Source organism: Watersipora subatra, chromosome 3, assembly GCF_963576615.1.
Source record: "Watersipora subatra chromosome 3, tzWatSuba1.1, whole genome shotgun sequence".
Classification (NCBI taxonomy): Eukaryota; Metazoa; Bryozoa; class Gymnolaemata; order Cheilostomatida; family Watersiporidae; genus Watersipora; species Watersipora subatra.
The window spans coordinates 140,216-155,929 of record NC_088710.1 but is presented as its reverse complement, the minus strand read 5'-3'; the positions used below and the strand labels follow the sequence as shown (position 1 = coordinate 155,929).

At 36.5% G+C, this 15,714-nt stretch overlaps 1 protein-coding gene across 1 annotated transcript; it reads right to left on the bottom strand.

Annotated features, from left to right (window-relative positions):
- Positions 1-467: 467 nt before the first annotated feature.
- LOC137391029 (uncharacterized) lies at positions 468-4,333 on the bottom strand. The gene is made up of 6 exons (XM_068077368.1): positions 4,273-4,333; positions 2,858-3,287; positions 2,487-2,537; positions 1,209-1,668; positions 987-1,030; positions 468-720 (listed from the first exon to the last, which is right to left on the bottom strand). The coding sequence occupies exons 2-5, from the start codon at positions 3,256-3,258 to the stop codon at positions 1,016-1,018; spliced, it is 927 nt and encodes a 308-aa protein (XP_067933469.1). The 5' UTR covers positions 3,259-3,287; positions 4,273-4,333; the 3' UTR covers positions 468-720; positions 987-1,015.
- Positions 4,334-15,714: the final 11,381 nt, after the last annotated feature.

Here is a 15,714-nt window from a genome sequence, read left to right as displayed (position 1 = left end):
ATCAGACTTCCTAGTTTAAGTAGTCCTCCCTAATGTGAGTGGTCATTCGAATAATATCCATTTCCACCAACATCATTGGCAGCTATGAGTAATGCATTGCGCTAAGAAACTGCTTTCTCCGGCTCTCGCAGGAGCTTTTCAGGAGCGTTAATTCTTTTTTCTTTGAATTCTTTAGTGAGCTTCTGTGACTATTTCAGTTAACTTGGCTACATCCTAGCCATGGTATAAGCAGGGCAAGTTTTACCACCATTCTCACCCCAATCATAGTAATTAAAAGTAAATGAAGTTATCTTCTCTTTCTGATGAGTGCATCGTGTTCCAATTAACACTTTTTTGTCAATTTAATGGCTGTTTGTCTGGCGAAATGCGCAGGTTTAAGCGAAATAAATAATGCTATTTGGTTTCATCTGTTTAGAGAGCGTGCAAGAGCAAAAAAAAACCCTTAAGGAAACATGTATTAGCTTTGCAATTATCGTAGGTTTTATTATCACATTGATAAGTTAGAGGTTAACCCAACCATCCCAAAAATACTAATTGCTTAATTGTGAAAAATCATATATTTCAACAAATTTAACAACAATGGTTTAAAAATAAGTTGCAATATGAAGTCGAAATAAAAAACTTGTGCCCTGGTGGCAGATATGTAAAATAATTTAATTTTCAATTGAAATGTCTCCGAGTAATGTAGGCAGCCATATAAACTTTGTAACCAGCATTTCCCTACAAAATTACATGACATCTTATTATGACCTTACTTTTGGTAGACAAGATGCCTCTTTCCATATTAAAATGATGATTTGGTTGATTAGCATGACATTATAACCATAATATAAAGTATTATATTACTGGTTAAGAAAGCAACAGAATAGTCACATTAATCCATTGATTTGATTTAGCTGCTTTTAACTAACTTTTAACAGAAAGAACTTGGAGAATATCTCTCATTATCTCTTATGCCAAATTGATGAACATTAAAACATGTTTACCTTAGGTAGCGTTGCTTCTATTGAATCGGCTATCCTGCGAAATCCTGCAAAATAGATACGTTATGAGAATGTAGATTAAGGCACAGGCCAGATTTTTATGAAATTATTTAAAATACTTGAGCAATTATTGGTCGCTGTTCAACAATTCCGATGTGCTAGCGTAGTAGTACCAGCAATAAATATTGTAAAACATTTTGGTTGATTGTCTCTTGGAATACTCACTCTCTCTGCGCTAGACGACTCACTACCCGATGAGGCGCTGTACGAGCCATTAGGTTCAAATAAAGTATCTTCATAAGAAATACTATCGCCGGATGAGTCACTCTCTGATGAAGGTAGTAGTTCTATCATTTGTCGGCCAAAACGATCGGTAAAGAATCGCACTCGTCTCCGGTTATGATGGAGCTCATCCGACATGCTTTCCCAACTTTCTGACGATCGGCTAAATGAAGAAAAATCTGAGTGTCCAATATTTCCATTTCTTCTAGCATCTTCGAAGGAAATGCTGTCTCCTGATGAAAAGCTTTCCATAGCATGACCTTTTGTGTTTCCTCTTGCTCTGCTGCCAGCTGCAGAAAAAATAGAGTGTCGATTGCCAGGGAGCTTTCGTGGTTCTGTAATAGGTCGGCCGTCGTCTGTCACACCAATCACAGGTCTTCCTAGGCTAGTTCTGCCATACCACCTGCATTTATCATAAATATATTACAGATTGATTGGTCGAATATTCTCATTCAGCTGATAAATAGTTGGCAATCATTACATTAGCAATGCATGGGCGGAGGTTGGAAAACTACATACATAAAAATTAGGTCAGCTAAAGAATTTCTATCTTATGTTTCTCAAGTTTAATGAAGACCTCTGTTTGGCTGTCCTCCTTTGCATGTACACGCAGAAGGAAATCTATCACTATTATGATTAATATTTGTGCATCATAAGTACTGTTAGTATTATATATATTAGTACTATTTTAATATTACTATTATATCAGGTAAGAGAGTTCATCTAAATCACGCTGCCTTAAAACCTTTTAGTATTGTACATATTTAACACATATCAGCAGGCAAAATATGATAGCATAGCATACTACATGAGTTTATACTTAGCCTGTTGATACATACTACATGAGTTTATACTTAGCCTGTTGATACATACTACATGAGTTTATACTTAGCCTGTTGATACATACTACATGAGTTTATACATAGCCTGTTGATACATACTACATGAGTTTATACTTAGCCTGTTGATACATACTACATGAGTTTATACTTAGCCTGTTGATACATACTACATAAGTTTATACTTAGCCTGTTGATACATACTACATGAGTTTATACTTAGCCTGTTGATACATACTACATGAGTTTATACATAGCCTGGTGATACATACTACATGAGTTTATACTTAGCCTGTTGATACATACTATAGTCTATGTGAAGGTAATACTTAGTCTGTTGATACATACTACATGGGTTTATACTTAGTCTGTTGATACATACCATGGTCTATTTGAAGGTCTATTTGAAGCTGAAGGGTGCTGGCTTTGCAGACTAAAATAATAAAGCCTACTTTTAGTGCATTGAATGGAGTTACAAAACGAAACTAAAAAATAAATGATTATAGTATTTTTGTAGCCGGAAGAATTTGATTTGAAATCATTATTAAAAAGTAATAAAAACGTTTTTTAATCAATGCAGCATTAGACCTAGGACCTGAACCAACAATATTGGCAACAAAGTATACATTTGAATTTAACAATTACAACAAATTTACAGCAGTTTCATTTGAAATCCTTTAAGTTTCTGTTTACGGCCAATAAACATTCTATCATTAGCTTATAAGCACAGCATAGGGAGTAGAAGACACCTACTTGGGCCTAGCTCTAGTCAGTGGCAGGTTTGTTGCAGAAAAATGTTGCCCAAATACCATATTGACAGGTCCTATGCGGAAATTGTGCCGATTGCGCGCAGGAGCTGTTATACTAAATGGCACAGCTATTTGTCTCCGATTGCCTGCCGGACCTCCTCTCCTGTTTGAAGGTTGGCTGGCAGGAATATCAATTGGGTTCACATAAGGAATAGGCTGAGTTGTCATAGGACTGTATGTTGATGAGCTGTATGGCATGTTTACAGGGTTCATGTATACTATTGGTTGGGTAGGTATGGGGTCTGGTGAATGCACATCTCTATTGGGCGGTTGTGGTCGCTGGTTGGTTGGATAGCCTGCCACAAAGGCAAAGCTAAGGATCATGAAGGATAAAGCTGATTTCATCTTCACAATCAAATAAGACCACCTTGAAACTGTAACAAGCAAATGACTTTCTGTTAGCATGCGCTATTTCCTACTACACATAGGCGGTCAAACAAATATGACAGTTTCTGTTGAATTATCATTTCAGATGCAGTCGAGAATGACTGGTATTTCCCATCTCCTTGTGAAATTTGCAATTAGCATATCTTTGATTCCAAGCGATATTCTGCTCATTTTACTTGTATAATGATGCTGTGAGGTGTCAAGCAAAGGGTTTATCTAGTTACAAAAGCTATTATAGGCAGGGTTGTAAATCACACATATGTGGTCTTCTCACTCTTCTGATTCAGTCATATGTCAACGGAATAATCATTTGCAAAACCACTGTGAGTCAACCAGTGACGCATGCTCAGTCAACCACTTACAGTAGTGTACCAGATCAGACATAGCAGTGTTTGCATCAGCCACAGTAGATCTCTTAACCAGGTGCAATGCTGCTCTGAAATCTGTCACCAGGATTCTGACTGCTGCCAGGATGTTAGGTTAATCACAAGAGTGGTACAAGCTATTTACTGCTGACTTTAGGGCTATATATAGGGCTCAAATAGCTAGGATAGCAAACAACGCTAAAGGATTATTCGCTAGTATATCAAAGTACTCTAATATATATGTCAAAGTATTGTAATATATATATCAAAGCATTGTAATATATATATCAAAGTATTGTAATATATATATCAAAGTATTGTAATATATATATCAAAGTATTGTAATATATATATCAAAGTATTGTAATATATATATATTTCAAAGTATTGTAATATAGATATCAAAGTATTGTAATATATATATCAAAGTAATGTAATATATATATCAAAGTATTGTAATATATATCAAACTATTGTAATATAATTTGAGCAGAATTGCAACAGTTAGTAATTGTAATTGCAACAGATGGAAAATATGTTGACTCAAATTATCGAGTGACAACTCAGTATTTATATCTATTATATTATATGTATTTGTAAAACCTACCTTATAGAGCAGCAGAAAAAATTAACTATGATGGTACGTCTGGCAACTAACTATTTATACTTGACAAAAGAGTAAATTCAGACTCGTCTTTGATATTTGTGCACATGTAAACCACTCCCATTTCCACATACTCGCTAGGAATTCACCGCTGATTTGCAATTCATCTCCTGTTTTGTTTAATTACGCAAGTATTGACAAGAGTGTTCAGATGATTGGTGACCATGAGTAATCATCATTCTGATATTTCCAGTGACAGTGACAATAGTGAACAGGTGGTTGGTGACAGTAATAACCAGGTTATAATATGTCAGTGACAATGACACACTGTGATTATTTAGTGAGATGAGTGTGCTAGCCATAACCAGTCACAGTTTTAATAAGCATTGCTAGCGCAATCAAGGGTGTTCTTCAAAAGTCTTCAGACCTATCTACTTATGTACCAAAGACTGACTCACATTAGGCACCAATTTCATTGGCTTATTCAGATAAGAACCAGAGCATAGCATTATGTGGCTTATTAAGATAATAAACAGAGCATAGTATTATGTGGCTTATTCAGATAAGAACCAGAGGGTAATATTATATTGTTTATTCAGATGAAAATGCTGTCATAGGTTGATATATAAGTCAAACCGCTCTAAACTAGGTGGGTATGCCATAAAATAATCTAAATACAATTGCCTGACAAATTAGAGATAAATATGGTGTAATAAGATACGGTGTTATAAGCACGAGTTTAAAGACACATAATAAGCATAGGGTCTATTTGAAGAAGCCTCAATCAAAATTCAAACTCAAAATCTGCAATGGAACCTAGCAAAAGTTTGATACCTATCTTGCAAAGGGAAGGAAGAACATGTGATTTACTTTCAATAAATGACATCGATGATGACAATTTAACAGCAACAGTTGATAATCTCAATTCATCATTTCTCCGGAGTTGCCTTCAGATTTACCCCAATCTAATTAAACAGAATTGCTAAATATTTCATCGGGTAGAATTAAAAAATGTAGTAATCAATCACACAAGGTCTGACTAAAACAAAAAATTCTCTAATTTTAATGGTTAACCTTGGAAAATGGTAGTGTTGGTTTGAAGCATGAATTGGCCCTTGTAAAAGTGCTTGGTCATACGTATAGTGGAGGCCAACAAGCAGTTTGGAGCGTCATGATAGTTGCCCGTAATGGTGTTTGAAGGACCCAAGCCATGATGCCTGCTAGAAAATACGGTAACCATGCTGTTTAGCAAGATAAACTGCTCCAATATCAGATATCCTTGTGAGTTGTATAACTATATGGAAGATTAAAATAAGGTACATTGATATCCATCCTATTCTCATGTATGTGTAGAGGCACAAACTAACAAAACTAGGGACTGATAACTCTGAATCATCTTGGCTCAACAGAGCAAGCAGTCAGCTTTGGTATGCTGAAAGGCTGTGACCAATTATAGGCAACGTAAGCGCATTACCAGCAATTAGTTATTGTCTTTTTTGTCTTATTGTCTGTGTTATAGCCTTAGGAACTGGCATCTATGAGGGGTATAAAGATGAAGCATTTTTTAACTTTCACAGTAATATTAAAATTACTTAGTCCGTAAAACAAAGCATGAAAATCACAAAAAATATTTTTACTTTAAAAACATTGTTTTGCCTAAATATTTGTTTCTACAACCTCCCAAACCCCAAACCCCAAACCCCAACCTCTTCGCTGTTTTAAGGGTTTACGCAATCTTTCTTTGTTAGCGGCAAGAGCTGACTGGCTTGCACGAGATGTATATACATGTAAACAAACCATGTACTCAACTTACTCATTCAGAATCGTAGTTTGTTTACCCTATACGAGCTTGAGTTGTCATGCTAAACACCATAAATCAGAATTGCCCTTACAATATGACTTACATAAAGAGATAGTAGGAACAGCCGGACCAAAGGAAGGGATGTAAATTTTGCCCCATCAGCTTCCATACATTAATAACTGGCATGAACAAAGTTGTTAAGAAGCTAATCAGAAGTAGCACTGGTGTTCCTTGCTGATGTCCCTTGCTGATGTTCCTCGTTGATGTCCCTTGCTGATGTTCCTCGCTGATGTCCCTCGCTGATGTCCCTTGCTGATGTTCCTTGCTGATGTCCCTTGCTGATGTCTCTTGCTGATGTTTCTTGCTGATGTTCCTCGTTGATGTCCCTCGCTGATGTTCCTCGCTGATGTCCCTCGCTGATGTTCCTTGCTGATGTCCCTTGCTGATGTCCCTTGCTGATGTTCCTTGCTGATGTTCCTTGCTGATGTTCCTTGCTGATATCCCTTGCTGATGTCCCTTGCTTATGTCCCTTGCTGATGTCCCTTGCTGATATCCCTTGCGGATGTTCCTTGCCGATATTTCTTTAATCGCCTGAAAACAAGCAGGAAACACTCTCATTCATATCAGCATTTGTGCTAGATACTATGTATTTACGCAACACTATCCTATACCTGCTATTATAGTATCACTATTCTACGCTAAAAATCCTGAATATGTTGAATTAATAATAACAATTCTTGCATAGAAGTGTGTGCGTGTGTGCGTGCGTGCGTGTAGGTGTGTGTCTGTGGTGTGTGTATATAGCGTTACTGTTCCAGCAAACGCTATTCATCAAAACTGTTAGTACGATGATACTGGTACCTCTCGATACTGATACAAATGTAAAAATGAGATATCGCACTTTCTTTGTCTGACGGAACGAAGAGAGATTATAGAGGCTATTCCTACTAGAGATAATAAAATTGTCCTCGTGAAAAGTAAGGGCCTTTACCAATTTAGCAATTGAACCCTGCAGAAAACCAAAAATAGAAGTTCACAAAAATACGAAAAAGCATCGTGTTTCATAGAGCTAATAGAGTTTGTAGTGTTTCAATTAATACGTCATTTTGGGTGTGAAATTGGAAAAAGGGTATATGCTGTGTGAGAAAAACAATAGAATTGTGAGAACAGCGTTGCTCGGTGGGTAAGTGCACAGTTCGAGTCTTGCGGTTCAAATTTTGCGGTTGCAATCTTCGTGAGTTCATATCTAGCAGAGTGCGAGCATTTGCTAGTGACAGGCGTGCCGACGGACATGTCGACGGACATGCCCAAGTGCATACCGAAGTTCATATACCATAGCGATTTATATACCGTATATAGATTGCTTATCTTTTGCTTCGAACTGACGATTTTTAATAATTCTAGAGAGGTCAAGGTTGCTGATAGGTTATTACAGCAGCTGCAGCTATAGCACTTTATGGTTTACCTTTTGGGTGTGACTGAGTTCAGGCCTTACCAGCGAGTTTTCTCAAAAGGAAATGCCTTCTGAGGAAACTTGTAATTTGCCATACAATTTGTTCTTTTTTACAATTTTCAGATAAGACGAGTTCATCATATTAAAATATTTGGCTTTCATTTAATTAATCAGGTGATGCGCTATCTATTTACCATCCAGGTAAGATAGCAGCGGGTCACTTCACTCCAAATTTACGTAATAGTCATGCACAGCATGTATAACTAACTTGACAAGTCATCAAGTATGTGTAAAAAAATAGTTTGGAAGGAAATCTATTTTCTAAGTTTCGATCCATCATGGTTGATAAATCACTAATCTTATAAAATTATTATTCCTGCTAATGCTACATACTCTCTGCCTATTGCAATCGTCTAGCCCTAGTCATCAATTGCCTGACAATATAACTACTACCATTATTTTTTGCGATTGCCGCTCTGTTGTTTAGCAATCAATCATTGAGACACACTCAGATAGAATTCTATTAGCTGCAATGGGAAACGAAATACAACTTAAGTAATGAGCCATATTCATAACCACTCAGCCTACAATTGCTTAGCTCACCTACCAAACCTACTGTCAAATCCCTGTCAGCTAGTGGCTCTAGAGTTTGAGAATATAAAATCTGTGTCAACCAAATGAAGTCAGTAGCTTTCTTCACTTCAAATGCCAGATGCAAAAAGTCCTGTTTTTCTCATTTCTCAGCCGGTTGAATGGTTTGTATTTTCATAAATTGCTACAAAATTGACAAGAATATTTATAATTCTCTTTACTTAGTTTTGTGTAAATAATTTTGTGGTATAATTGTCATTTTTTCAATTCTGGAAAATTTGCTTAAATTCCAACAATAAAAATCTGGCTTCTAACAAGGAACTCTTGAAGCCAACAAACAAGTATTTTTAACCAGAGCAGAAATAAAGAGATACATATGATGACAGAATAATAATAAGTTTGCCTCATTATCACTTCAACTTTGTTTAACGTAGCACATTTACCATTGCTGAATCTGATAATAAATTTCTACAATTTCAAAGCTTAAATTTTGCAATGGAAACTATCACCCTAAATTCACACTTGTTACTATTGAAAATATTTGTGCGTGTTTTCTGCTAGTGCTTAAAAATCTTTCTTAGAATAGTTTTTTACCTGAAATATTTAAAAATATCATATTGTTAACGACGCTGTGAGCCCATGGCATGTACAGGCTGTTCTGTCTGACTGCATGACAAAATTAGATCACTGTTATGGTGATATAGTATGGTACTGCTAGCACAGCCAGTGTTGTAACAACAAACAAGCGCTTAGAGTAAAATAGTCAGAAAACAAGGTAGGTGCAATCTAAAGATCTACACATAATGGCTACTGGCTATAGCGGTCATTAACCCAAGCATAGTAGTCGGCAAGCAAGTTGACCACTCTTGACAAGTTGACCACTCTTGACAAGTTGACCACTCTTGACAAGTTGACCACTCTTGACAAGTTGACCACTCTTGACAAGTTGACCACTCTTGACAAGTTGACCACTCTTGAGAAGTTGACCACTCTTGACAAGTTGACCATTCTTGACAAGTTGACCACTCTTGACAAGTTGACCACTCTTGACAAGTTGACCACTCTTGACAAGTTGACCACTCTTGACAAGTTGACCAATCTTGACAAGTTGACCACTCTTGACAAGTTGACCATTCTTGAGAAGTTGCCAACTCTTGACAAGTTGACCACTTTTGACAAGTTGACCACTCTTGACAAGCTGCCAACTCTTGACAAGTTGACCACTCTTGACAAGTTGCCAACTCTAATTGTCTAATGTTCTATTTCTTATGATTTCATTCTTAAATCAAAGATTCATGTGATATTTTATATATTATATGTGCTAGATATGTTTTTAGTCCTTACATATGGTGAGAGTGTCAGTCAGCACCAAATACTTATCAGCCCAGTGCAGACCTAACAGAGACCTAAAGAGCCTCCGTACCAACAGGTTTAGTGTTTGTTGCTGAAAGGTAAATACAAGCATAAATAGATCGTTCTTAGAGATCATACATAGAATGCTTAAAAAGTTGAGGATTACTTTTTGCTTGTTTCAGCTGTGTTCTGTATCCAAAAGTTGGAAATACACAGAGTAAAAAAATTCTCGAATTTTGACAATAGTCAAATAAAAACAGTCACAATAGTCAATTTGCATAAAAAAATATGTGAAACCAGCATTCTAAACCTGCATCTGCTGTTACCACCTGTCATTTGCTGTCATCAACCATCATCTGCTATCATCAACTGTCATCTGCTTTTATCTGCTGTCATTAACTGTCATCTACTGTCATCAACTATCATTTGCTGTCATCAGCTGTCATCTGCTGTCATCTGCTGTCATCTGCTGTTATAATGAGTTACTTTAATAATCAAATGTTAGTTTAGCTTGCTACATAAAATGGGGATTTATGGTACTATTTCTTCTATAATTGGAAATTATTTGTTAGAGTGCGGCCTGTTACTAGTCTAAATATTGAATCTGTTGAGACAGAATGAGAGATGAGAGACAGAGAGTGAATGTATTTTCTGAACAGAATGCCACAAGGGCTTAGACCTTCAGCCTCTTTCACCAAAAACACAATTCACGAAGCAGACATTTAGTTCTGTCACAGTAAGTATGGATCATCTTATCAACGGGTTCATCAAGAGCTATTATAATACCTATATATTTACCATAACAGTATCATACATGTTCTGTTGGTGTCACTCCTGCCTCTTTACCTCCCTACTAGTGTCATATAACAGCTTAATACTAGACTGTACAATTTCCTTGCGCCGTCAGAGGTTTATTAATTTATAGATTGATGTATCAAAGAGTAAGCCACTTCCAACGAGAAATGTAGCTGGGCATGCAGCTGGGCATGTAGATGGGCATGTAGATGGGCATGTAGATAGGCATGTAGATGGGCATGTAGATGGGCATGTAGCTGGGCATGAGATGGGCATGTAGATGGGCATGTAGATGGGCATTAGCGCATAACAGGAAATCTGCAAGATGTGCAATCTATATTAATGATTACAGTACAATCTTTAATCAAAAGGAAAGGTCACGGATGAGAAGACTCCTAATGTAAAAGAAGATGTAAAACATTCTGCATCAAAAGAGTAATAACTACTTTTTAGAAATGATATTAGAGTTAAACAATAATGAATGTGAAGGTCAATTGGAGCCTTATTAGATAACTCTAGCTAGTGTGTACATTTGAATATGCTATCATTTGCAGTTCCTGTAGCATGCTGTTCCTGTAGCATGCCGTTCCTGTGGCACGCTGTTCCTGTAGCACGCTGATTCTGTAGCCCGCTGTTCCTGTAGCATGCTGTTCCTGTAGCACGCGGTTCCTGTAGCATGCGGTTCCTGCATCTTTGAGATTTTTTTCTTTTGCACTTTTATATGTCGCTTCCTTAAAATTTTACTCTCTTGGCATGTTTTCCCTTAACATGTTGTTTCCGTAACATGTTGTTCCCTTTGCATTCTGTTCCCTTAGTATGTTGTTTCTGTAACATGTTGTTTCCATAGCTTGCTCTCGTAGGATGATGTTCCTGTTGCATATTGTTCCTGTGGCGTGTTGTTGCCTTTTGAAAAGGCAGATGCTGAGTAATAAATCTATAATAATCTTCTTTTGGTTCAGGCCGATTATTATCATTGAAAGATTGAGACACAGCCACAGCCATAATTCAGGTGTAAGACAGATTGTTATCTCAAACTAATAGTTCTCCCGCCATTGTCACCTGAAAGAGCTAGTATTGCACTGCGTACCACATGAGAAAAACAAATGGTGGTTAGCTCTTTGCGGTAGTCAACTATCTATCTCCCACCAGAATAGACAAACTGCCAGTGGTAAACATTTGCTCTTTACATTAAAAAACAGTCTTGTCAACTTACAGGTGCCATTGTTTTATCACAACCAAACAAGTTTTAATACAGGACTTTTGTTTTCCCCTTAGTCTTCTCTTTTTGACAGTTCAATCACCTAAATGAGGCTTATTATCGCTAACTGTTATTGTTTAAATTATCAGTTCTCTACCTACTGAAGGGTGACTCACAATGTCAGGAGCCTCTCCTACAACCGCAGTGTGTGGGAGCGGAAAAAGAGATGACTGCAGACGTTATGCAACTGCTGTTTCAAGTTTGTGACTTCTTATTAGAAAGAAAGGTGAAAAACCACAAAACTATCAACATGAAAAAGATATAAAACATTCTGTATAGAGAGATATAAAACATTCTGTATAAAGAGATATAAAACATTCTGTAAAAAAGAGGGACCAATAATTGCTCTCAGGAAACGATACTAGAGTTTACCAACAAGGTATATGAGCTGATCATAGCATGATCTTCAATTGCTTACAGACGTGGTGAACAATTGCTTACAGATATGGTGAACAATTGTTTCCAGACATGATGAACAATTGTTTACAGACACGGTGAACTATTGTTTACTCACACGGTGAACAATTGTTTACAGACATGGGGAACAATTGTTTACAGACATGGTGAACAATTGTTTACAGACATGGCGAACAATTGTTTACAGACATGGTGAACAATTGCTTACATACACAGTGAACAAGGGGTTACAGACACGGTGAACAATTGGTTACAGACACGGTGAACAATTATTTACAGACATGGTGAACATTTGTTTTTAGACATGGTGAACAATTGTTTACAAACACGGTGAACAATTGTTTACAGACATGGTGAAAAATTGTTTACACACATGGGGAACAATTGTTTACAGACATGATGAACAATTGTTTACAGACATGGTTAACAATTGTTTACAGACACGGTGAACAATTGTTTACAGACATGGTGAAAAATCGTTTACAGACATGGTGAACAATTGCTTACAGACACGGTGAAAAATTGGTTGCAGACATGGTGAACAATCGCTTACAGACACGGTGAACAATTGCTTACAGACACGGTGAACAATTGCTTACAGACGCGGTGAACAATTGGTTACAGACATGGTGAACAATTGCTTACAGACACGGTGAACAATTGGTTACAAACACGGTGAATACTTATACATCACTTATACAGACACTTATACATCAGTTAGTACTGGCTTTTTATATGGAATATTCTGCTATTCTATGGAGAGTTCACTGCTGTGAGGTATTCGTGTGAGAATGTGGCTTGCGTACTATGTTGACACAGTATTGGTAGTTGCTTCCATACCTTGTAAGCTCTGCAGAATCACTTATTCCATTTATTCCCTTATACAGTGGTTGTTGTGGAGGAATAAAGCATCTTACATTTAATCAGCCAGCAAAGGTCTTCATAAACTAAAACTTATACACTGTTGTAAGTTGTAAGTTAGTTATAGCATAACTTATTGCAAAACTTATTGCAAAACTTAAATATGCAATAAACTAAGTTTGTTGCATATTCAGGGTAGGCTATGCAATAAACTAAGTTTATTGCATAGCCTACCCAAGTAACCTGGACCTTGCCTGTCGTTTTTGGCAGCCTTTTTAAAGGTCAAACTGTATAATGCAAACATTGCAATTGCACAGCTACCTATTGCCTGCACTAGACTCTGTCTATTAAACTACATGTAAAATAAAGGTTATACCACTCTCAATATATCACTAGACTCTGTCTATTAAACTACATGTAGAATAAAGGTTATACCACTCTCAATATATCGCTAGACTCTGTCTATCAAACTACATGTAGAATAAAGGTTATACCACTCTCAATATATCACTAGACCCTGTCTATTAAACTACATGTAGAATAGAGATTATACCATGCTCAATATATCAGAATATATCAACACTGTGCATTAAACTATTACCTAGAGAAAAACTGTGTAGTAAAAAAAATTGGGTTAATTTTCAAGACAAGCCTGATGAGCTTAGCATAATGAGCAGGTGAAAAACAGCGAATTGTGGCATGCAGCTATTTTGATCTTATCATAAAGGTAATAACGCATGCGCACACACATGCACGCAAGTACGCATGCATGCAGGCACACACACACACACACAAACACACACACACGCACGCACACACACACACGCACGCACGCACGTACACACACACACACACACACACACGAATGCACACATGCACACCCACGCACACTCACGCACACCCACGCACGCACAAATGCGCACAAATATTTCTTTATGATCCCACGACCAAACACGAACATAGCGATTTTTTGGGAGATTTATGATAAATGCATATGTGCACACAACTCCCGAAAAATTATCCGTTAACGGCTTGACCAAACCCTTGTACCAAAATATCGTCAAAAAATTGAAACATTTTATGTAGAGTCGTTTAAGTATAATAAGGATACAAAACGCATATAAACCTATTTACATATGTTACCAAGTTTTTGAAAGGTTACCGAAACATCTTAAAACTAACCCATCTGATCGGATTATACATGAATAGACAGATTAATTTGGCCTTAAACAAAATAAAAACTTTACAGCCTACTTCAATCAAAATTAAGACCGGCACATGAAATGCCGATAAAGCCGTACGACAGAGAGTAGAAATATTAAGTCGCCAGCATTTTACAAAAAAAAACGTGGACATTTCACCAGTCTATAGCATTGTTTAATTACCGAAGGTTTCTGTAATTAACGTAAACTGTTAACTACAACATTAAGAAGAATTCTTTACATATTATCTACAAGCTAGGACCAAAATACAATGCCCCTTTGTGACAAGAACATTTCTTTATTTCACTTCAGTTTGCAGAAAACCTCCAGACGCGTAAATGCTAATGCTTGCTTTCTGTTACATATCGCTGTCAAAACCATTCTACATTCACAACACAACCAACTTTCAAACTGTATATCACATGGCAGTTTGCCATTTTTCTTTTAATATTGCATTTCAGAGATATAATAAACATATTTCATTATTGCTGTTGTTAGTTAAATTACGTACAGTAGGTTAGGTCTACAGCTTGAATTAATATTTATTTTATTGTTGTAAAACATAAGTTTGAGATAGTAGTAGACTAGGTCTGATTTTTATACAGCATTTTGCTTTGCATAATTGACCTTTTGAATTTTATTTCAAAACAACTTGACAACTACCATGGACATACAACCTCCCAGAACACCTCGTCGTCGCAGTGGCTGTCCACGTGTCTCCCAATTATTACAGTGGCGGAGAAATTGAAGGTCCTCACAGCAACCATCAACATCATATGCTAATGTTCAACAACACGCTACTCAAAATAATAATAACAACTCATCTGATTCAGAGAATTCTTTAGTAGACAGAGACAGAGAGTGAATGTATTTTCATTCTAGGCTTCGCCTACAACACCTAACTAAAGAATTCTACTTTTGTAGAATTCTGACCTATTTTAACTACTTTTTCAACAACCAACAGTACCCTTTCTTTTTTCCATTATCACTTTGGTCGTGGGCGGTATGACAGGGGAATTTCTAGTATAACTATATGTCTTTTAAAATGTAACTGTATGTCCCTTAATATGTAACTGTATGTCTCTTAATATGTAACTGTATGTCTCTTAATATGTAGCTGTATGTCCCTTCATATGTAACTGTATGTCCCTTAATATGTAACTGTATGTCTTTTAATAGGTAACTGTATGTCCCTTAATATGTAACTGTATATCCCTTAGTATGTAACTGTATGTTCCTTAATATCTAACTGTATGTCTCCTAATATGTAACCGAATGTCCTTTCATATGTAACTGCATCTGTTTATGTAACCTACTGTTTCTCTACTCATCTAGATGAGGCGCAGTAAGTAGAATTTTGTAAGGGGCTTTCCTCATGAAAACAATTTTTGTTTGATAGCAAACATATAACTTGTTCTGATGCTTCGTAGCCAATAAGTAAATTGGTTTGGGTTTTGATTAGCATTGCTGATAGTCGTATTGATTGATTACGAACCCAACTAATAATAACAAGTGATCAGTAGAAAAGTGCCCACCAAATTGTGCTAATAATAACTCGGTTACACCACTGAGCATTAAATAAACACTTGAAAACAATGTCATAGAAATAATTCATAACTGTATCAGGCTAATAGTAGTTCCTTGTTTAAAATGGTATTGACACTTTGACGTATATGCAAAAATGCTTTACAATTATGATAGAATCTGTTCTACT